Source organism: Geotrypetes seraphini, chromosome 9, assembly GCF_902459505.1.
Source record: "Geotrypetes seraphini chromosome 9, aGeoSer1.1, whole genome shotgun sequence".
In the NCBI taxonomy this organism is placed as follows: Eukaryota; Metazoa; Chordata; class Amphibia; order Gymnophiona; family Dermophiidae; genus Geotrypetes; species Geotrypetes seraphini.
Genome location: NC_047092.1, coordinates 86,936,742 through 86,960,391, shown reverse-complemented (window position 1 = coordinate 86,960,391; position 23,650 = coordinate 86,936,742). Strand labels below are relative to the sequence as shown.

The 23,650-nt window shown below is 43.1% G+C and overlaps 1 protein-coding gene across 6 annotated transcripts in view; it reads left to right on the top strand.

The window, feature by feature from the left end:
- The window catches only part of BRAF (B-Raf proto-oncogene, serine/threonine kinase), a 1,024,017-nt gene that overhangs the window by 436,628 nt on the left and 563,739 nt on the right, over positions 1–23,650 (top strand). For all 6 annotated transcript variants that reach the window (XM_033958817.1, XM_033958818.1, XM_033958821.1 and 3 more), the window contains 2 exons: positions 3,261–3,420; positions 12,236–12,275. In XM_033958817.1, the coding sequence (XP_033814708.1) occupies positions 3,261–3,420; positions 12,236–12,275 (200 nt within the window). The remainder of the gene's footprint in view (positions 1–3,260; positions 3,421–12,235; positions 12,276–23,650) is intronic.

Sequence of the window (23,650 nt, the reverse complement as noted above, 5' to 3'; positions counted from 1 at the left end):
CCTAGTGGTTTATAGAATCAGGCCCTTAGTGCACAAATGATGCGTACATGCAGATACTAAGATTATAGAATTAGGGGGTTTAAAGTACAACATATATACTTAAAATCATAATTTTACAATGAATAAAATCTAGGGAAGGTGAAAATGAAAAGTAGTAGAAAAGGAAGTGGGAACAGACAATGAACACTCCACTGAAGATCACTGATGTAAAACCAACTTGTTTATTTCAGAAAAGGATACAAGCAGAAGCTGTGGACCCAACACAGAAATGTGTTTTGGCGTCTGAGGAACGCCTGCATCAGGGGTCACTAAACATAAAAACATAACACAACATAGGGAAATGCAAGGTCATGCATGTTGGGAAAAAGAGCCCGATGTTCACTTACAAGATGGGGGGATCACCACTAGGGGTGAGTACCCTTGAAAGAGACCTGGGAGTGATGGTAGACACAACATTGAAGGCGTTGGCGCAGTGCGCCACAGCCTCAAGGAAAGCAAACAAAATGTTGGGTATCATTAAGAAAAGTATCACGACCAGGACGAAGGAAGTTATCCTGCCACTGTATCGTGCAATGGTGCGCCCACACCTGGAGTACTGTGTCCAGTACTGGTCGCCGTACCTCAAGAAGGACATGGCGGTACTTGAGAGAGTCCAGAGAAGAGCAACTAAGCTAATAAAGGGTATGGGGGACCTCTCATATACTGACAGACTGAAAAAGCTGGGGCTTTTCTCGCTGGAAAAGCGACGACTTAGAGGAGACATGATAGAAACCTTCAAGATCATGAAGGGCATAGAAAAAGTGGACAGGGACAGATTTTTCAAACTACGGGGAACCACAAGTACAAGGGGACACTCAGAGAAATTGAAAGGGGAGAGGTTTAGAACAAACGCCAGGAAATTCTTTTTCACCCAGAGGGTGGTGGATACATGGAACGCGCTACCGGAGGATGTGATAAGCAGAAGCACGCTACAGGGCTTCAAAGAAGGTCTGGACAGGTACCTGGAGGACAAAGGGATAGAGGGGTACAGATAAGAGTAGAGGTAAGGTTATAGGGATAGAATTAGAGGTAATTTATAAAATTAGTCAGAGACCACTGTTCAGGCAGTGGGCCTGATGGGCCGCGGCGGGAGCGGACCGCTGGGCGAGATGGACCTCTGGTCTGCCTCAGTGGAAGCAACTTCTTATGTTCTTATATTAAATCACATCATATAAAAATGTAAAAATTTTCATAAGCCATACAAATAAATCAATACCAGAGGCCAATCAAATAAATAAATAAATACATATAAATGCAATGAATGATAAATATGTCAAAGATATGTATATGTGACAAACAAAACATATGATAATGTATATGCAAATTCATAAAAATGAAACCAAACCTGTGGCGTATATGTTCACAGATCGTCTGATTTTCTTTTGTTTCTTCTCATTCAGCCCCCCTTTTTACCTTTTTTCTTACCAGCACTTCTTGGTGGTTTTTTCTGATGACAGTTTGCTTTTCTTTAGTTTTTCTCAGTCTTTTCCATGTCGGTTTTTGGGTTTTTTCACATTTCTATCACCTCCATCCATATCGGAGCCTTTTTTTCAGGCTCCGTTCATAGGCGCTTCTTTTTCTTATTGCTTCTTATTTCATCATTTTTATTATGTTGGCTCTTTTGGCTTATTTTCCCTTGGTGTGGTTTTTCTTCCCCCTTCCTCCCTTTCTTTTTTCTTTCTCTCTCTTTTTTCCTTCTTTTCTTTCAGCCCCCTTTTTTCTTTTTTTTTCTTTTTTTCCTCCTTACCTGTGGCTTTTCATATCTCTCTTTATACTCACCTTCCTCTTTCTTCAATTCAGGTTTTACAATGCATGAAATGTTACACTCGAGATTCTCTGTATTAACATTCAATAAAGTTGCTATTTTGTTATAAAGTTACTAGTGATACACTTGAGACTTTCTGCATTAACATTCTGCATGGTTGCTAGCTTGTTACAAAACTTGTTCTTTCAATCAAATAGCTTTTGAAGTTTGTTTACCCAGCTACATATTTTGTGCTCTTTTATTGTCTTATGTAAATATTATATTATGCTGTAGTTTTTTGAGAGTTTTTCTCCTGATGAAATATGGTATTTTGATGGTCCTATTTCCATATTTTTACTACACAGCTTTGTTTTATCCCAGACCTGTCATCTGTGAACATATACACCACAGGTTTGGTTTCATTTTTATGAATTTGCATATACATTATTATTCGTTGTATTTATATGTATTTATGTATTTATTTGATTGGCCTCTGATATTGATTTATTTGCATAGCTTATGAAAAATTTTTAATTTTTATATGATGTGATTTAATATGTTGTGTTATGTTTTTATGTTTACTGACCCCTGATGCAGGTGTTCCTCAGACGCCAAAACACAGTGCTGTGTTGGGTCCACAGCTTCTGCTTGTATTCTTTTCTGAAATAAACAAGTTGGTTTTACATCAGTGATCTTCAGTAGAGTGTTCATTGTCCGTTCCCACTTCCTTTTGTACTGTTTTATACCCATGGGTTCTCTATCCTGTTGGACTTTTTGGTATTTACATGAAAATGAAAAGTAGGCCTTTGCAAGTTTTAATGAATTATGCTGCAAGATTGATTGTGGGTGCTTCACTGATGGCACATAATACACCAATTCTGAAGCAGTTACATTGGCTTCCTGTACAACAGAGAGTACAATATAAAGTGCTCTTGATTGTATATCAGTTCTTATATCATACAGCCCCTGAATGTTTTTGAGATTTGTTGGAGTTGTATTGTCTAAGAAAGGAATTAAGATCTGCACAGGATATGAGATTGTCTTTGATGAAAGAGAGAAATGTGATACATACTAGGGTCAGGAATTCTCTGTTTTCAATAGTAGGAGTGAAATTTTGGAACTCATTGACAGGTCAGTTACGATTATGTAAACCCAGGGATACTTTTAAGAAACTTTTGAAAACAGTTATTTGTCAATGTGAACAAAAATACAGTAAGTATTTCTGTGATACTTTTAAAAACTCATGAAGATTTAGTTATAGGACAATGCATTTATGTGAACAAAATGCGCATGTTTATAGTGGAGGATGTAGGAGAGTTTGAGTCTGTTGTATTATTTATTTTGTATGTTTTGTAAACTGCCTAGATTTTAGGCGATATATACATTTTTAAAATAAATAATAAAATTTATCTTTATCAATAAGAATGTAGTCTTCATAGCATTGAATTATGTTTCTTTCCACACCTATGTTTTTCAGGCTTCCAGCTCTTCCCAGTACTTCTCCTTCAAAATCCATTCCAATCCCTCAGCCCTTTCGGCCAGTTGATGATGATCATCGGAATCAGTTTGGACAGCGGGATCGTTCATCCTCAGCACCAAATGTCCACATCAATACCATCGAGCCAGTTAATATAGATGTTAGTATCTTGGGCACCGTGTTCTCATTGCAGCAGGACACTATGACCTGCTTAAAATAGCTGCCTACATTCAGTAGACACAAACAAGATTATTGCAATAGGTTTTTGCAAATTATAATATGGGTAGAAGATGTGAAACTTGGAATATGGTTTCCAAAATAAAGAATGGATTAGATAAACAAATATGGTACAGAAAATAAAAAGGGTTATGATATAGCATATGGTATACAAAAACAAAGAGGCAATCAGTATGTGACTTAACTTGGCAATAGGGAGTGCATTAGTAGTAATTGTTCTAGTGCAATGTGTCTAATGGTTCTGAATGCTAGGATCTTGTATTTGAACCAGAAAGTTGCTTGCAAAAAACTGTTAATCATGTTTTCCAACTCCACCTCCTTCCCAAGTTGCTGCTTCTGCCCCCATAGTTTTTCTGCAAGCGAGTTGCTCAAAAGTGTTTTTGATCTGCTCTGTGGTTTTATTATTTTTGCTCAAGGATCTTTGGAGGCTCAGTACCTATAGATTTCCACTTGTTGGAACCTCTGCCTGGGAGAAGATGCAAACTCACGTGGTGGAAGTCTGATGCTAACAAGATCAGCCCCTCGGGGACACCTGGCTAACCAACCTGCTGTATTTTTTAGAGCTTGAAGGCTGTCCCCGGTATAGCTGGTTGCATCCTTGCTTCAATCAGGAGCTTGATTGCAGGCTATTTGGGCTTGACTGAGACTAATAGTGGGCCAGCTGCATGGTCCTCTTCCTTTTCACGGTGCAGTTCACTAGGAGTTGAGGTTCAGTCTGACCTCGGTCCTACTGGCAGCTAGAAGGCCAGGTTCATCCAGTGAATCTGTGAGGCAGCAGACAGGCATCACAAGGCATAGTAAGAAAGACTATTGAAGCCTATGGGAAAAATCAAGGGGGGGATGTGAGTCTCTAAAAGTTGATTTTGAGGGTTCCTGACCCCAGAGCCCAGGTTCCCTTCCTCCAAAACTCTTTTTCCTGAGAGGTTTTTTTTTTTCCTCTTCAAGGAGGTTTCCATGGGGCATTTTTGGCATGATTGTTCTGGCGGTGGTCATCTTGGATTTTAAACAATCTTTTTTTTTTTTTTTTTTTGCATCCATCTGCCTCAAAATCCCTCGCTTTTGCTCAAAATTGATGGGAATGGACTCCTCAGGCCTTTTTACCTCTATATCATGCCAGGTTTGCATTGGATGTCTGGCCAAACAGCAGGGGATGCCTGGGGATCCCCTGGAGGAAAGTCCCCAGGGGAAGAGACCCTTTCCAGGACCTTTTGAACAGTTGTGTGGAGGCTACGGAGCCCAGGAGGACCAGTAGGGGGTCCCTGCTTTAGTTGGAGAGACCCTTGGTAGGAGGCTTCACACCAGATTTTGTCTTATATGGAATGCTTATTTAAACTGCTAATGGTCCTCAACGGCTGTTAGCAGTGCACCAGTTGTGGCAGCGGCACATAGGTTCTTCCTCAACGGGTGCCCCAATCAGATGAGGATGCAGACTTGGACCAGGATGATCAGTTTGTTATGGACTGGGAGGATGGCATGTCCAATTCAATGCTACTTTTATCCCAGGATGAAGTCCCCTTGGCAGTCTGCTTCAAAGCAGGAGGACAGCGGTCAAGAGGTGGTGGTGACACTGGATCAGGTGGAAGACCCTACAGTGCGCCTGTTGTTCATGACCTCTGTGCTTTCGAGCATTATTTCCACCTCGCTGCAGAAGTTAAAGCTAGAAGTCCCACCAGCTTCTTCTCAATGCTCAGTTATGAGCAGTTCTGTGGCTCCATCTGCAATTTTTCCCTCATATCTGGACATCACTAAACTGGCCACTGACCATGGGGAGTTGCTAGATGGATCCCTTCAAGTGGCTAAACTATAGCCAAGCTGAATCTGATGGTGCCAGATTTCCAGCAGCTGTTTGTTCAGACAAAATTGGATTTGCTGGTGGTGCAGGTCATTAAATGAACTTCCCTTCCTAGAGAAGGAGGGGTGATGTTAAAGGATCCTCAGGACCACAAAATGGACTTGTTCCTCAAGGGTAAATTTGAAGCTTTGATCCCCAGAGATTAAGGCAGAATCAGCATCTTCCTTTGTGACACATGTTTGTCACTCTTGCCTGTCTGGGCCTCAAACCCGATAGCTGGGGAAGATCCCCAAATGCTCCTCTCTGGGGTGAATTATATTGCGAATGCTCTGTATGATCTCATCAGAGTTATGAGCAAGGTCTAGACCTATGCTTTCTCTGCCCAATGGATATTGTGGATCAGACAGCGGGCATGAGATGCTATCTCTAAAGCTACACTAAGCTGGTTTCCCTTTTAGGGGGGAGATGCTCTTTGGCAAGGACCTAGATGACCTGATGTTTAGTGTGATGGATTGTTGCCCCAAGTCCTTACCGGACAGCAGACCACGAATGGCCCGGAGTCCAGATCAGGGCAATTTTCAAGGCTCCTGAAGATTTCGTACATATTCAGGAAGTCAATTGATGCAAAGACCTTTTCAGGGATTGCATCAGAGAATCAGCGGAGGCAGTAGATAGCAAACCTCAAGATCTCACCTTTCCCCAGCCACTAAGAAAGTACGATGATGCCAAGCTAGAGGTCAAGCTCCCCCAGATAGGGGGCAGACTGCCTTTTGGTCGTTCTGGTTTCAGATTGGCGCAGACCACTGGGTTCTAGGCATAATCCAGGAGGGGTACAAAATCGAGTTCTGTGCTCCCCGTTTTCTAACATCACCATCTGGCTGGCTGGCTGGCAGGAGAGTGCTCTCAAAGTTCAGGCTATAGTGAAAAGGCTACAGGATCTATGGCCATAGAGCCGGTTCCGGATGCAGACTTGGGCTTTGGCATATACTCCATATACTTCATCCTGCCAAAGTAAAGCTCAGATGACTGCTGACTAATTCTGGACCTCAAGTCGGTCAATGCAGCTCTGAAGATACCACACATCCGAATGTTGATCATAGTGACAGTGATGCTGGGGAAATTTCTTGCCACCCTTGATCTGAGGATGGTCTATATTCACATTCCCATTTTCTCAGCCCTCAGGAGATACTCGTGACTTCATGTGTTGGAGCCACATTTTCAGTTCTCCACACTCCCCTTTGGTCTGACCACGGCACCTCACACCTTTACCAAGATGATGGTGATGGTAGCAGCGCATCTTTGCAAAGCTGGGATTCAGATGTACCCATATTTGGACAATTGGCTTATCAAAACTCCATCCAAGGAGGAAGGTGAGCTGGTGGTTTTGAGACTAGTGCAACTTCTCCAGAGCTTGGACTGGATAGTCATCTTCAAGAAGAATGGTTACTGCAGATGGGCAGACTAGATGGTCCATTTGGCCTTTATCTGCCATCATGTTTCTTTTATAATTTTTTATAATACAGGTCATACAGAATAGTAAAGAATAAGGATAGACAAAATCAGAAAATTTACAAAAAGAAAGGAATAACAATCTTTAAAACATAATATCCTTCTAGCCCACAAATTTGGAGGAGTTACTGTTCTATTACCCAATATTACAAAAAAGAAAAATATAAGCTCAGGAAAAACATACCAAGCTAAACCATTCACTTTGACTCCTAACCAAGATAATATCCATTTATTTATTATCTTTTTCTTGTTCTCGGAAACTTGCAAGTGTATTGGATCCCAAAATATATACTCTTTTTCCTGCAATTTAATAATGCACTTGCAAGGAAATTTTAAGAAAAAGTTAGCATCCAGAGCAAACACCCGAGGTTTCAATTGAAGAAATTCTTTCCTTCGATACTGGGTAGCTCTGGCATCTGCCATCATGTTTCTATGTTTCTAATAATCAGTTGGAACCTACTCAGTGTCTGGAATAGCTGGGAGTCGTGTTTGACATGGCCTTGGGCCAAGTGTTACTTTCAGAGCCACGCAGACTGAAGCTCCAGAAGCAGGTTTCGGAGCTACTCCAGAGACCTGCCCTCATGGTGTGGCATTTTGTGCAGGTCGTAGAGTTGATGGCAATCATGGATGTGGTTCCTTAGGTCAGAGCACACATGAAACCTCTCCAAGACTCTCTTCTCTCTCACTGGCCCCTTCAGTCAGATTTGCTACAACAGCTGCTCTCCTGGCTACCTACAGCGAAGAGCAACTGCGATGGTGGCTGAGTCCAGCTGTCCTTTCCAGGGGCATGCCTCTTTGCATCTCCTCCTGGGAGATACTAACGACCAATGCCATCCTTTATGGTTTTGGGGGGAGGGGTACTGCAGTGGACACCTAGCTAGAAGCGTTGCACTGTGGTTCAGTGGAAATGGTCCATAAATCGCCTGGAACTCAGAACTATTTGTCTAGCGCTAAAGGCACTGGAGAAGTTTCTGGAGGGCAAGGCAGTCTTCTCGGACAATGTGACAGCGGTAGCATATGTCAAGAGGCAAGGTGGTACCAGAAGCCCCCGTTGCATCTAGAAGTTCAACTACTCTTTTGGTGGGCAGATGCTCACTTATAGGCTCTCTCAATGGCGCATGTGGTAGGAGTGGAAAATGTGAAGGCCGACTTTCTCAGTCATTAGATTCTCAACCTGGGTGAATGCTCTTTGTCTTCGCATGCATTCGACGCCATAGTTCAGTGGTGGGGGCCTCCACAGATTGATCTGATGGGCTTGGCTGTGAATGCTAAGATGCCTTGTTTTTACAGCTGATGGACGCATTAGTCCAGCTGTGGTGGGGAATGAGGTCTTGTAAGTTTCCCCTGTGGTCCATTCTCAGTCATGTCATTCACAGGATTGCGACACATCCCGACTTGGTAGTTCTAGTGGCACCTGATTGGCCTTGCAGACCATGGTATATGGACCTAGTTCGTCTCCAGAAGGATGAAAGCCTCAGACCGCCAGTCCAAGTGGATCTCCTCACTCAGGAACTGGTTCCTAATCCGGTACAGTTTGGGCTTACAGCATGGCTCTTGAGTTGACAACGCAAAGATTATTCAGACGTAGTCATTACCATGTTGCTCAGAGCGAAGAAGCTGTCCATGGTGGCAGCCTATGCTAAGGCCTGGAAGACCTTTCAACACTGGTGTGTGTTGAAGATTGTAGAGCCCTGACAAACTCCGATTTAGATGGTCCTGGTTTTTTTTCAAGAGGGACTTCAGAAGGAGCTCTCAGTAGGTTCTCAAAGTGCAGGTACCAGGGCTCTTCTGTTTCTAAGCTCTAGGGGAATGAGGCTCCTTGGCCTTTCACCCAGATGTCACATGGTTCATTAAAGGGGTTCTATAGTTGTGCCCTTCGGTTCATTACCCTTTCCCTTCTTGGAACCTTAACATCATGTTGCAAGGTCTCGGTACTGCTCCATATGAGCCCTTATAGGAAGCTTCTCTCTTGGATTTTACAGTCAAGACAGTGTTCCTGGGTGAGATGGGCGAGATGGGTTTCTGAGCTACAAGCTCTTTCTTGCAGGGAGCCATTCCTTAGGTTCACAGAAACAGGGCTCTCCTTATGCACAGTCATAAGAATATAAGAACATATGCATTGCCTCTGCTGAGTCAGACCATAGGTCCATCATGCCCAGCAGTCCGCTCCCGCGGCGGTCCCCCAGGTCAATGACCTATAAGTGATCTATTACTCTAAAGCATTTATACTGTATAGTACCCCTTTAATTGTACCCTTCAATCCCCTTTTCCTTCAGGAACTTGTCCAGTCCCATTTTGAAACCCAAAATCGTACTCTGCTCTACCACATCCTCTGGAAGCGTGTTCCAGGTGTTCATCACCCTCTGAGTGAAGAAGAACTTCCTGGCATTTGTTCTGAATCTGTCTCCCTTCAATTTTTCCGAATTCCCTCTAGTTTTTGTTGCCCCCGCCAGTCTGAAGAATCTGTCCCTCTCTACCTTCTCTATACCCTTCATGATCTTGTAAGTTTCTATCATATCCCCTCTAAGTCTCCGCTTTTCCAGGGAAAAGAGCCCCAGCAATCTCTCAGCATACGAAAGGTTCTCCATGCCCTTTATCATTTTTGTTGCTCTTCTCTGGACCCTCTCCAGTATCGCCATATCCTTCTTAAGGTAAGGCGACCAGTTTTGAACGCAGTACTCCAGATGCAGTCGCACCATCGCCCTATACAGCGGGAGGATAACTTCCTTGCTTCTGGTAGCGATACCTTTCTTGATAATGGCCAACATTCTGTTTGCCTTTTTCGAGGCCGCGGCGCATTGTGCCGCCGGTTTCATTATTCTATCCACCCTAACCCCCAAGTCCCTTTCTAGGTTGCCTTCCCCCAATAATATCCCCCCCATCGTATATTTGTACATCGGGTTTCCTTTCCCCATGAGCATGACTTTACATTTTTCTACATTGAAGCTCATCTGCCATTTATTTGCCCACTCACTCAGTTTGTTCAGGTCCCTTTGAAGTTCTTTACATTCCTCAACAGTTCTAACCTTACCAGAGAGTTTTGTGTCGTCCGCAAATTATATAATTTCGCACTTGGTCCCTGCTTCCAGGTCATTAATAAATATATTGAACAGCAGCGGTCCCAGCACTGACCCTTGTGGGATGCCACTCGGGACCCCTTTCCAGTCAGAATAGTGACCTTTCACTCCCACTCTCTGTTTCCTGTTCGCCAGCCAGTTTCTAATCCATCTGTGTATGTCCCCTTCCACACTGTGGTTCCACAGTTTCCTTAGTAGGCGCTCGTGAGGCACCTTGTCGAAGGCTTTCTGGAAGTCCAGGTACACTACGTCTATGGGGTCACCTTTGTCCAATTGCTCGCTTATCCCCTCAAAGAAATGCAGTAGGTTCGTTTGGCATGATCTACCATTACAGAAACCATGCTGGCTTGTTCTCATCAGCTTATTTTTTTCTATATGCTCATTGATACTGTCCTTGATTAATGATTCGGCCATCTTCCCCAGAACTGAGGTTAAGCTGACCGGTCTATAATTTCCTGGGTCGCCTCTAGATCCTTTCTTGAAGATGAGTGTAACATTCGCTATCCTCCGGGATTACCCCTGTTTTCAAGGATAGGTTTTAAATCTGCTGTAGTAACTCCGCTATTTCGTCTCTAAGCTCTTTTAGTATTCTGGAGTGGATTCCGTCTGGGCCCGGAGATTTGTCCGTTTTTAGTCTATCTATCTGTTTGAGTACATCCTCGAGGCTTACCTCCATGCACAATAATTTGTCCTCTTGGTCCCCCTTGAAGAATTTTTCGGGTTCCGGCACGTTGGATGTGTCCTCTTTTGTGAGTACTGACGAGAAGAACGTGTTTAATCTGTCCGCCACCTCCCTTACCTCCTTTACCACTCCCTTCCTCCCTCCCTCATCCAGGGGTCCCACCTCCTCCCTCGCCGGTTGTTTTCCTTTCACATATCGAAAGAATGGTTTAAAATTCCGTGCCTCCTTGGCAAGTCTCTCTTCATACTCTTTTTTTGCTGTTCTGACCAAGCGGTGACATTCTTTTTGATGCTTCCTGTGCTCTTTCCAATGTTCCTCGATTTTATCCTTTTTCCACGTCTTGAAGGATTTTTTCTTGTCTCCTATCACCTTCTTAACTTCGTTGGTTAACCATGCTGGGTCTCTCGCTTGATTCTTTCTGCACCCCTTTCTGCAGTCCCGTTTTCTTACCAAAGGTAGTCTTTTTTTTTTTTTTTTTTTTTTAATATTTCTTTATTCATTTTTAAACTTTCAACAAGACTTTCCATATCAATTAGAAAGTCTGCTTGTCCGCTTTTTGCTCTACGGGGTCTATGAAAATGGATAAAGTGTTGCATTTGATGGATGTCAAGTGAGTGTTTTTTTGGTACCTCAAAGTTACCAACGAGTTTCGCCTTTTGGATCAACTTTTTGTTCTCACCAGTCATACCAAGAAAGGGAAGCCTCGATTTCCAGATGGATTAAAATGGCCATTTCCTACGCATTTGTGGGCTGTGGTAAACAACCACCGATCACATTGAAAGCATACTCCATGAGACGAGTTGCTTCCTTGTGGGTGGAGACTAGGGCTATCTCGCCCAAGGAGATTTATAGAGTGGCTACATGGTCTAGCCTTCATATATTTCCAGGTTCTATAGGGTGGACATAGCAGCTGGGAAGGATGCTACTTTCAGGGCCTCCATCTTAAAAGGCAGGTGCAGTCGGCCACCCCTAGACTGTGGGGACTGCTTTGGTCCCTAATGTTCAAGACCACTAGACACATTGAACTAGAAAGAAAGATTAAGTTCTTACCTCAGTAATCTTCTTTCTTGTAGCTATGTCTAGTAATCCTGAAGCCCAACCCTGCCTTCTGCCTGAGGATCAATCTGGATTGGAAAAATTTTCTGTTTCTCAGAGGAGCTGAGAAACATCCCCCCTTCCCCCCGAAACATGATGCATAGGTAAATAATCATGACCATATAGTCTGGTTTAAGTCTCAGCTTGTTAGCAGGTCATGCGGGTAGCTACAAGCTCTATACATATTTGGTGTTGGTTGCACAAATTTGAATGTTATAATGTTATCTCCTATGTTTGTTACAGAGCAAAACAAAATTGTAGTGCCAGGCATTTCCCCCCGTTTTCTTCCTTCCTGTTATGTCTTTTATTACAATGCTATTTGACTTGCTTTTGTACAAACTGAAGGGGCAGGAGCAGCTCCCTGGGAAGGAGATGGTGTTGGAAAACATGATTGACAGATTTCTGCAAGCAACTTGCTGGTTAAGATATAAGACCCTAGCGTTCAGGACTACTAGACACATCTACAAGAGAGAAGATTACCAAAGTAAGAATCTAATCTAATCTTTTTTTTTCTTTTTTTTTTTAATGACTAGTTTTGCTATTATATATGCATGGACTACATTTTTGTCTTCTTTTATTTTAGGACTTGATTATAGATCAGACTCTTCATCGAAGTGAAGCTTGTAAGTTTTTCTATGTATATATTTATTTGTGTTTGGTAACTGGGATAGTCCTGTGCAGCAATGAAAAAAAGGGTGTTGAAATGGTAAAGGATCTATGTTTTTGAGGTATTTTAGCGAAGGAAAGAACAGAAATGGACCCCATAGGTCACCAAAGAGGTAGAAGAAAATTGCTTGCAAAAATACAGACAGACATGTAAAAATGAAAACAAATTAAAAAAAAAAAAAAAAAAAGTGAGAAGATAAAGCAAAATTTCCTAGAAAAATAAAGAGAAACAGGAAAGGCTATTCAAATGGGGGAATATATTGTGCCAGTTATTAAAGCAGGGGATAAAGTGTTTTAGATAAGTAAATTAAACTAGGCCAAAATATAGAGGAATTATTAAAATAAAAGGAAACTAATGGATATAGGAATCTTTTTACTATGCCATGATAAAAACTGGCCTTAATGTATCCTTACACATATCTTTCCCATGTACTAAGGCCATTTTTACTGCAGCTGTAAAATGGCATTTCCACCACCTATATGAGCACTTACCACCACCTATTTTGTAGGCCATAGGGGGCTATCCGTGGTCTAATCAGTTTGCATGCATTAATGTAAATGCCCGAACTTGTTAGCACAAGAATGCCCACTCTCTGTCTGACAGTCTTCCTCAAATTAAAAAAAAAAAATGAACATACATGTGAGGGAGGGAGTGTCATAGTAGCAAGAATCCCTAGAAACACCTCTTCACTGATGTGGCTGTTAAGTTACCGTCCAGCAGGTGGCACCAAATTGAGGAATGTTAAACTGGTTGGTCAAAGGGGCAGGGCTCAACAGGGAGCAGAAAGTAAAAACCCTCTGGCAGGATAGAGCAGAGAGGCCTTGAATTTAGAGGCTTCCAAGAGGTAATTCTTGAGTCAAGAGGACTCCTGTGTAAGGACAAGCCATAGTACCTGAAGAGACTGGACCAGGGAAGGGTTAACATATTTGTTAAGTCAAAAAAAGGACACAAGACCCAGCCCTGTCCATGCCCCACTTGTCCCACCCATAGTACACTGCCATGCTCCTGCATTCCACTAGTCTCACCCCCAACTCTCCCCCTCCCCAGTGCAGCCTCTCTCTCTCCATCCCTCCACCTGGGCCATCCTGGAGTTGAATATTGCTATCTGAGTCTCCCCTGTCCTCACATACCTCCTCTGCCACTGCATTTTCAAACTTCAGGCAACCTACAGCATTAGGGATATGATCTTGCTGTCATTGGCCTGTATGTAATATGTTTGTATGTATTATTGTGATCCAGTTAGGTTCTAAGCGGGATATAACTGTTAAAGAAGTAAGCACAGTGATTGTGCTTGGTGTAGCTGCCAAAGAAGTTGGTTTAAAGCAGTGGTCTCAAACTTACTGCCCACGGATCGCATGCCTTTTGTGGCCCGTGGTCTGTACGCGATCTTACACGCTGGACAGGAAGAGAGGCTCCGGCGCCAGCTGACTTGAAACTTCCTGCTGCCCTCGCGTATGCTGGGATTCCTGCCTTTGCTTATCTGCTGAGTCTCATTACCTCCTTTCTCTAGCCTGCCACAGCTGATCCAGGGGTGCGAGATGAGACGAAAGCAGGAGTCCCGGCATACGCGATGGCAGCAGGAAGTTTCAAGTCAGCTAACGCCAGTGCCGGAGTCTCTCTTCCTGCCCAGTGTGCGAGATCGCGTACAGACCATAGCCCACAAAATAGAGGTATTGCTGGGGAGGAAGGAAGGGAGAAGGGGTACTGCTGGACAAGGGGAGCAGGGAAGGGAAAAGGTGCTGCTGGACAGGGGGGAGGTAAAAGGAAGGGAGAAGGGTTGCTGTGGACCTGGCAGAAAGGGAGGGAAAGGAAAGGTGCAACATACTGGAGGGGAGGGTGAGATGGTGCATGGGGAGAAAGCATGTTGGGTTGGGTGTGGGAAGGAGGGATGCCACTAAGGGAAGAGGCAAGGACAGAGAGAGGAAGCGTGCAGCAGGGAGAAAGTGTTGGACTCATGGAGAGGGCAAGATGGATGAGGAAGACAGACAGAAAGGAAGGAAGGAGAAATGTTACACTGGGGAAGGGAGAGAGGGCAGAGAGTGAAAAGTTGGACTCATGGAGGGAGAGAGAAATGTTTGGTTGAGAGAAGGAGGACCAGAGGAAAAGCATGCAGGAGGAAGAGAGAAAAAAATGTTGGACTGGTGGAAAAGAAGGAGGCCAAAAAGGAGAAAGGGAAAGAGAAATGTTACATGGGGGGGGGGGGGGAGGAGGGAAGGAGAGGGATAGCAGACCATGGAAATAAGGAGGGAAGGAGAGAGAGATAGGAAGGGAAGGTAATACATGGAAAAGTAGATTTTGAGAAGAAAGCTGAAAAATTGAATGTTAAGTTAATGCCAAAGATGGATGCAAATTAATTTCCTTAGAAGAATCAGGGATTATAAATATCAAAAAATGGGAAATCAGAAAATAATTTAGAATACAAAAAACGAACTGACTTCTATGAAAAGCTGTCTGTGGAGAGTGATCAGTTGTGTATATAAAGTGCTCAGAGATATGAAACTCCAAAGTGAAGGCTGAAAAGCCACCCTTCACAAGGAGTTCACCTTCCAGTCATTGTAACCTCTTATATCACTGATCACTCTCTGAGACTAGGAGGTTTGTGTCTTATAATCTTTTAATCGTTCCAAAATTCTGAGAGTACTATCTTCTCTTAGTATTCCAAAGCATGATGTGCAACAATCACTGAGTTGATTTACTATAATAAACTGTGTATAAAAGATGTATGTATAAGTGTAGTATAAAAGATGGATGTATAAGTGTAGTATAAAACAGTGATTCCCAACCCTGTCCTGGAGGACCACCAGGCCAATCGGGTTTTCAGGCTAGCCCTAATAAATATGCATGAGAGAGATTTGCATATGATGGAAGTGATAGGCATGCAAATTTGCTTCATGCATATTCATTAGGGCTAGCCTGAAAACCCAATTGGCCTGGTGTTCCTCCAGGACAGGGTTGGGAACCACTGGTATAAAAGATGAATGCAAGGCAGAAAGTGAAGATGGAGAGAAAAACAGACAATGGACAAGAAGGCCTTGGAAACATAGTTAAAAGCACAGAAAAATAAAGTCACCAGACAACAAAGTTTAGGAAAATGATTTTATTTTCAATATAGTGATTAAAATGTGTCAGTTCTGAGAAAGGAAAGAGTGAGGGCCGCAGAAAAAATAGTTAATGTTTTTTTAAAGAAATGACAATTTTGCATGTGGTAAAACTCTTTATAGGTTATAAATCTTTCCTTTAACAGTTAAAGGAAAGATTTATAAATTATAAAGAGTTTTACCTCATGCAAAATTGTAATTTCTTTAATAAGACATTAACTATTTTTTCTGCAGCCCTCCAAGTACCTGCAAATTCAAAATGTGGCCCTGCAAAGGGTTTGAGTTTGAGACAACTGGTTTAAAGGTAGAAAGCTACTGTGGGAAAGTAAAAGTAAAGTTTTGGCAGATGAGATCAGAGCAGTCAAGAAAATCTGGTTCAGACTACAGAGTGGAGCAGGAGCTAGGTGTCCTGAAACAAGGCTAGCTCATGAATGCACAGCAGACTAGAGCAGTGGTTCCCAACCCTGTCCTAGAGGACCCCCAGGCCAATCGGGTTTTCAGGATAGCCCTAATGAATATGCATGGTGCAGATTTGCATGCCTGTCACTTCCATTATATGCAAATCTCTCTCATGCATATTCATTAGGGCTAGCCTGAAAACCCGATTGGCCAGGGGGTCCTCTAGGACAGGGTTGGGAACCACTGGACTAGAGGGAGTAAGAGACTCCAAACTGTGGAAAAGATAGAAGCAGCTGCATTGTAAACTGCAACTGGAGTAGTTGGAAGTCCTGGAGTGGAATTGTTGTTTTAAACTTTTTCATTCCAAGATATACTTGAGGGAGATCAGTCTGTTCATCAAGTGAGAAGTGAAGAAGTGAGACTCCAGGATGAGTGTAGGCCCAGGAATGAGAGGACACCTGGTTTAACCCTTCAGCAGTGTCCTATGAATTCAGAGGACTACTGGCTCTGGGAGTGGGCACAGTTAATGAACAGGAAAAGGCCATAAAGAGGGCCATGAAAGTCACAAAGGTTGACTGACTGACAAGGAATTAGCTAGGCTAGCCAAAGATACATCAGGAGGAAGAAAGATAAAGGAGCCTCCAAGAGGGAATAAGCTAAGTTTATTTATTTATATCCCGTCCTCCCAGAAAGCTCTAGATGAGTTACAAGAGAACATATGTAGTTTCAGAAACAGTGGGGAACCTATTTACAACACACAGGAGCAGAGCAAAACAGGCAAGACAATCAGATGGCATACAATGATTGATCATGGGGAATACATGCATAATGAGTCAGTTCACATACAGGTTTTTAGTCCACGCATAGAATATCAGGTCTGTGATTGGGTCTTTGGAAGAGGAAGGTTTTTACTGCTTACCTGAAGTCCATCAGTCTATCCAGAGACCTGATCTGCGTGGGCAGCAAGTTCCATAGTATGGTGAGGAAGTGGGTATAGGAGCGCTTTGTTGCTGTTTCCAGTAGGAGGGATCTTGTGTGTGTGTGGGGAAGGGGACGGGGAATAATGAGCCATTTCTCATTTTCTGAGCGAAGGGAATGGCTAGGCGTGTAAGATTGCAGTTTGTCAGATGTATCTTGGTGCCTTGTGGTGAAAGTTTTTATAACCTTATTTTACCTGGGATCTTTATTTGTACTGTACAGCAGTGTTCTTCAACCTTTTTACACGTATGGACCGGCGGAATTAAAAAAAATTATTTGGACTGGCAAACTACTAAGACTGAAATAAAAACCACTACCCTCTGCGTCCTTGTCCCTTTGTACCCCTGTGATCAGTATTGCCCTCCTGTGTCCCCATCCCTTCTTCATCCAGCATTCCCCCCTCTGTGTCTGTCCCTATTTTCCATGCACAGCATCTCTTCTCTAGGCATTATCTCTCTTTTCTTTTCTGCCCAGAGCCCAGGCCCCCCACCCTATGGCTTGTATGCCTTCCTTGCTCTCCCCCTGTTGTTAGCATCTCTCCCTCCCTGAGTCCACCAAGTCACTCTCTCTGCCTTCTTCTCCACTGTTCTCCCCACAGTCCAGCAGCATCTCTCCTTCTCCCTCCCTCCCTCCGTTTAGGTCTAGTAGCAGCCCTCCCTTTCTTTTCTTCTGTCCATCAGCAGCTCCTCCTTCACTATTCTCCATTTCCAGTCCAGTGTGGCAACTTCCCTGACCAGCAGAAGCAGTTCCCCCTTCCCCCCAACAAGCTCTTGCTCCCCCTTTTCCTTTCACCCCTAACATCAGCAGCTTCCCCTTCATCATCCTCCATTTCCAGTCCAGTGTGGCACCTCTCTCTCTCTCTCTTTTTTTTTTTTTTTTTAATCTTTATTAGTGCAACAGTATAATCACAAGAAGAACCACTAAAAGGTATAGATAATAATAATAATAATAATTTATTTCTTATATACCGCTATACCATGAAGTTCGAAGCAGTTTACAATAAAGATACATTTGACAGTACATGGGATAGAAACGGTTTACAATAAAGATACATTTAGTCAGTACATGGGATGCAAGTGGTTTACATTAAAGATTCATTTTGTCAGTACATGGGATACAAGTGGGTTACAGTAAAGATATATTTTGTCAGTACATGGGATGCAAGTGGGTTACAATACAAGTGGTTTACTATCAAGGTGCATTTTGTCAGTGTAAGGGATACAGGTGGGTTACCATAAAGATACATTTAGTCAGTACATGGGTTACAATAAAGATACGTTTTGTCAGTACATGGGGTGCAGGTGGGTTACAATAAAGATACATTATGTCAGTACATGAGATTCAAGGTGGAAAGTATAATTAGTTTCGGGCCTTGGAATTAGGGGGCAAGGTGGAAGGGTCATGGCGAAGAAGAGTTGGGTATGGGAATTTAGAATTTGTTAAACAGTCGAGTTTTCAGGGATTTTCTAAAGTCTGCGTATGTAGTGGCCTCACATATGGGCTTTCCAAGCCATGTGTTCAGCCTAGCTGCCTGGAATGATAACATTCTATCTAGAAACTTTTTATATTGGTAAGATTTCAAGGAGGGGTAATTAAATAGGTTTGTTCTGCGAGTGTTCTTGTTGGACTCGTTGGGGGAGAACTGGGAGATTAGGTAAGCTGGAAGAATCCCAAAGACAGCTTTGTAGCAAAAAACAAGCAAACTTGAAGAGGACTCTGGATTCTGCGGGTAACCAGTGGAGTTTCTGATAATAAGGGGAAATGTGTTCCCATTTTTTTAAACCGTGGATTAGTCGGATCGCGGTGTTCTGAATTAATCTCAGCTTGTTGAGGTTCTTTTTATAAGCTCCTAGGTATATGATGTTACAGTAATCTAGGGTGCTTAAGATGGATGATTGTACTAGTAAACGGAAGGACTTTTCATCAAAGAATTTTTTAATAGTGCGAAGTTTCCAGAGGACCGAAATACATTTTTTAAACAGTAGGTTTGTGTGGTTTTCCAGGGTTAGGTGTTTGTCAAGTTTGTCAGAATCTTTATGGTTTGGTCAATTTTGTATTCTCGGCTCTGTAGATGAATTGAATTTTCTTTTATCTTTTCGTTGGGTGATGCCAGGAAGAATTTGTTTTTTTTCTGTGTTGAGTTTCAGTTTGAAGGCCATCATCCAGCGCTCTATTTGATATAGTAACAATATAGGAAAGCAGCCAACTATATAGGTTTCCACTCAGATGTCAGACCCAAAAGAAATAAAATAGGACTAGCAAATAAGCAAAAATGTAATCATGGAAAACCAATGTGAAGTCGTGACATACATGCTGCAGTTTTCCTTATTTTTATACATAAAGCAAACCTTCCAATCAACCAATGTCTGATCTACACTATCATAAGAAAAGAAAAACAACCCCCCCAGCACTCACACTACAGGCATCCAACAACCACTCTCTCCCCCCATCCCACTCCAGCTCCCCAATGCTGTTGAGAAAAGAGAAAAGAAAAGCGGTGACACCGTAAGAAACAGAAATAGACTCCCAGGTAAGGCAAGGCCAACCTCAAAACATGCCCAAGAGCATTCATACAACCAAGCATTGCTGCCAGGCATCTCTCTATCCCATTCAGCACCTTCCCTTACCCGGACTAGCAGCAGCTCAGTGTTTTAACTTGCCTGCAGCATTGTCAGTAGTGTTAGTGTCAGCAATATCAGTAGCTTAGGCAGCCTTGTGTCCTTTGATGGGTCGCACCCGCCTCTGAGGAAAGAGGAAGTTGCATCATCAGAGGCTGCCTAATTGAATCACTGCACTGAGCTACTGGCACTGCTGCAGGCAAGTTAGAATACTGAGAGCTGCTGGGAGGGGAGGAAGCCACTGTTAGTCTGGAGGCTGGGAAGAGAGCCACTGCTATTCCGGGGTGGGGGGAGAGCAAAACGTTGGCTGCTGCACAAGAGGGAGGGAGCCACACGGGTACCCAGCTCATCAGGCCACAGATAGGCATATTTTTGCAGACTGGCACCGGTCTATGGACCGGCGGTTGAAGAACACTGCTGTACAGCATTCACACTATATGCATCAAAAATATAATGCTGTAATACTTCTTATTATTTTTTACTGTGGTTTTTTTTAAATATTTTTTTTATATGGTTTCTTAATGCTCTATCACTCTGGTTAAAACATATTTAGAAAGATTTCCAATGTCAACAGAGAATATTTCAATGTTATCATTCAGCGAAATGGTTATTAAAAACAATTATTTTGTATTTGAGGATGATTGGTATCTTCAGCAAAGGGTATAGAATAGGGTCCGAATATATCCCTTATTCACTCAAAAACAAGCCCCACACGGACAAACGATACACACACCCAGCAACACTACAAGGCCTTACTTACAACCCACAACATTCACACTCCACAAAGAGAAAGGGAAAAAGGAAAAAGAAAAGAAGTGGAGAAAAAGGCTTCAGTTCAGCTTCATCTGGCCAAAAAAACTCCACTCCTACAAAAGCTGTTTATGTGTAAATGCAGAAAAATAGTCCAAGAAAACAAGGCAACTAAAGTAGCCTGCCAGGTGGTATCAAACGGCACGCCTAATACAGATGAAAGTCACTGACTATTTTTCAGCATTTACACATAAACAGCTTTTTTAGGAGTGGAGTTTTTTTGGCCAGATGAAGCTGAACTGAAGCCTTTTTCTCCACTTCTTTTCTTTTTCCTTTTTCCCTTTCTCTTTGGGGAGTGTGAATGTTGTGGGTTGTAAGTAAGGCCTTGTAGTATTGCTGGGTGTGTGTATCGTTTGTCCGTGTGGGGCTTGTTTTTGAGTGAATAAGGGATATATTCGGGCCCTATTCCTTGAGTATTTATTTCTAGTGGCCACAGTGGCCCCCATGATTGCCTGCCTGTACATGACGGAGTTTGAGTGTAAATATGTATATCACAGCCAATACAAAGGAAAAATCATATCATGGAAACGGTTCATTGATGACATTATTGTAATTTGGAAGGGATTTTTTACATACATCAATCGAGTGGACAATAATATTAAATTTGACAGTAAATGAGACAGAAAACAATACAATTGTTAGACATTACCATATCAGATGTAGGGTATTCAACAGACCAGTATAGAAAAAGCACCGACCGAAATTCGTTGCTGCATTATAGCAGCTTTCATCCAAAAAAATATTTGGGATAGTATACCGGTGGGTCAGTTCATGTGGGTCAAGAGATTATGCTCTACATCACAGAAGTTTCAGTACCATGCTCAAAACCTGGCTGAGAGATTTCATGAATGAGGATATTCTCAAAATACTATAAAAATCAGCATATAAGGCTAAATTTTCACATAATTCATGGCAAAAATCTGAGTATCTACAGCAATCAGAACAAGATACGCTAGTTTGTGTACTCCCATATTCGTCAAATTCTCATCTAATACAAAAAAATCATTAAAAAATTGGCATGTCCTTGGCATACACCCATAATTAAAGATGTTGCCCAAATTTGCTTACACACAGGCCAGTAATCTGGGGGAGTTGTTCAAGAAGAATAAGAATTTTATTGATCAAAACCCAGGACATAACTAATGTGGACATTGCACATTTTGTGAGTTATCAATGCAGACAAGAGAGGTAATGATACCACATACCAACCGAAGTTTTAAGTTACGATAGCAGACTGACTGTACTATGGCAGGAGTGATCTACTGCATAGTCTGTCCTTGCGGACTTTATTGTATTGGTCAGATGAAGAGATCCATCAAAGTAAGAATAGTAGAGCATCTTAGTACAATAAGAACTGGAAAAATGGAAGCTCTATAATAAAACTCTAAGCGCGCATGCGCACTTAGGACTGCGTGTTCCCTGCCACTGTGGTCTCTGGGTCCGTGCCGAATTCCATTTTTGAACACGGAGGCAGGAATCATGCCGGCGACTCCCCCCTCCTGCCCTCACTCCGTCTCACTCCATCTAACAGGAACTATTCTGCGGCCCGCAGTCTGGCTGGCTCCCTTACCCTTGCTGAAGTTATTTTTAAGTTCAAAGAGCCGCTCCTGCATCTGAAGCCTCTCTGACGTCACGTCAGAGAGAAGGCTTCCTATGCAGGCGCGGATCATGAGAGGAGCTGCCGCGGCAGCTTTAAACTCAAAAATAACTTAAGCAAGTGTAAGGGAGCCGGCCAGAAACCCTGCTGTACAGGGAAGTGGGGGAGAGAGAAATGCTGCTGCTGCACAGGGAAGGATAGGAGGGAAATGCTGCTGCAGCACACGGAAGCGGGGTGGGGGGAGGGAAATGCTGCTGCAGCACAGGGAAATGGAGGGGGAGGGAATGCTGCTGCTGCACAGTGAAGTGGGGTGGGGGAGGGAAATGCTGCTGCTGCACAGAGAAATGGAGGGGGAGGGAATGCTGCTGCATAGGGGAGGGGGAGGAAAATGCTGCTGCTGCACAGGGAAATGTAGGGGGAGGGAATGCTGCTGCTGCACATGGAAGTGTGGGGGGAAAGGGAAAGAGGGTCAGGGAGCGAACTTGCTTTGCTTTGGGGGGAGGGGTGTGCTGGGGGGCAGGGAGCTTTGCTTTGCAGGGGGGAGACAGAATGGGGCCATGGAGAAAGACAAAGAAAGGCAGGCAGGGGGGCCACGGAGAGAGACAGAAAGACAGGCAGGCAGCGTTTGAGAACAAAAGACAGCGGGCAGGGAGAGAGACAGAAAGAAAGACAGACAGACAGCGGGCAGGGAGAGAGACAGAAAGAAAGACAGACAGACAGGGGGCCAGGGAGAGAGACAGAAAGAAAGACAGACGGACAAAGGAAGCCAGAGAGAGAAAGACAGACAGACAGCGGGAGGAAGAGAGACAGAAAGAAAGAGACAGGGGCAGGGAGAGAGACAGACAAACAAAGGGGGCAAGGAAAAGAGACAGACAGAAAGAAAGACAAACAGAGAGTGGGAGGGAGAGAGACAGAAAGAAAGGAAGAAAGACACAGAGGCAGGGAGAGAGACAGAAAGAAAGAACGATAGAGAGACATATATTCTAGCAGCCATTAATGTAACGGGCTTAAACACTAGTCATTCAATAAAAGATCTGAGGTTCGTGGTATTAGTGAAAGTGCATCTACAATATGGGGGAGATATATCTAGCATATTGTTACAGAAAGAACAGAGGCTCATTTACGAATGGGGAACAGTGAGCCCCTATGGATTAAACCATGAAATAGAATGGCCAGTAAAATAAAAAGTAAATTGAAAATTATACAGTAACAGGACATCCAAGTATAGGGCAGGTTTTCCCTATAAAGAAATGGAATCTCCTGGACTGAAGCTGATTTTAGGGTTCCCTGATTGGCTGGTGATGTATCATGTGACTTACAGCAAGTTCAAAGCACAGTTGCCTGTTACCAATCAAGATTTCTAATAACCCAAGCACTGCGTGCTGCTAACAATGGCAATTCAGATTGAATTGAAGTAAAATATGGGTAAGAGATTAAGTATAAGATTGATATAAAATCGAAATAAGATAATTTAAAGAAAGTATAAGGCAGTGAAAGTTCATTGCACTGTGCATTGTGATTTTCAATGAAATTCAATTTATACAGAGTCTCCCTGACAATGTAATACGAAACCAAGAATGGTACCTCATCCTCCCCGTGGAAACCGACATGTGGAGTTCCACAAGGCTCCCCCCTATCCCCTATCCTCTTCAACATTTATATGTCCTCCCTGAACCTCCTCCACCTATCCCCCCTAGAAACACTCTACACTTACGCTGACGATATCCTGATCCTCCTCGAGACCGACGCAAACCTCGCCAATCTCGCAGCAAACATCTCTACATGCATAACCAAACTTCAATCCTGGGCTCTTGCTGTACAAATGAAACTA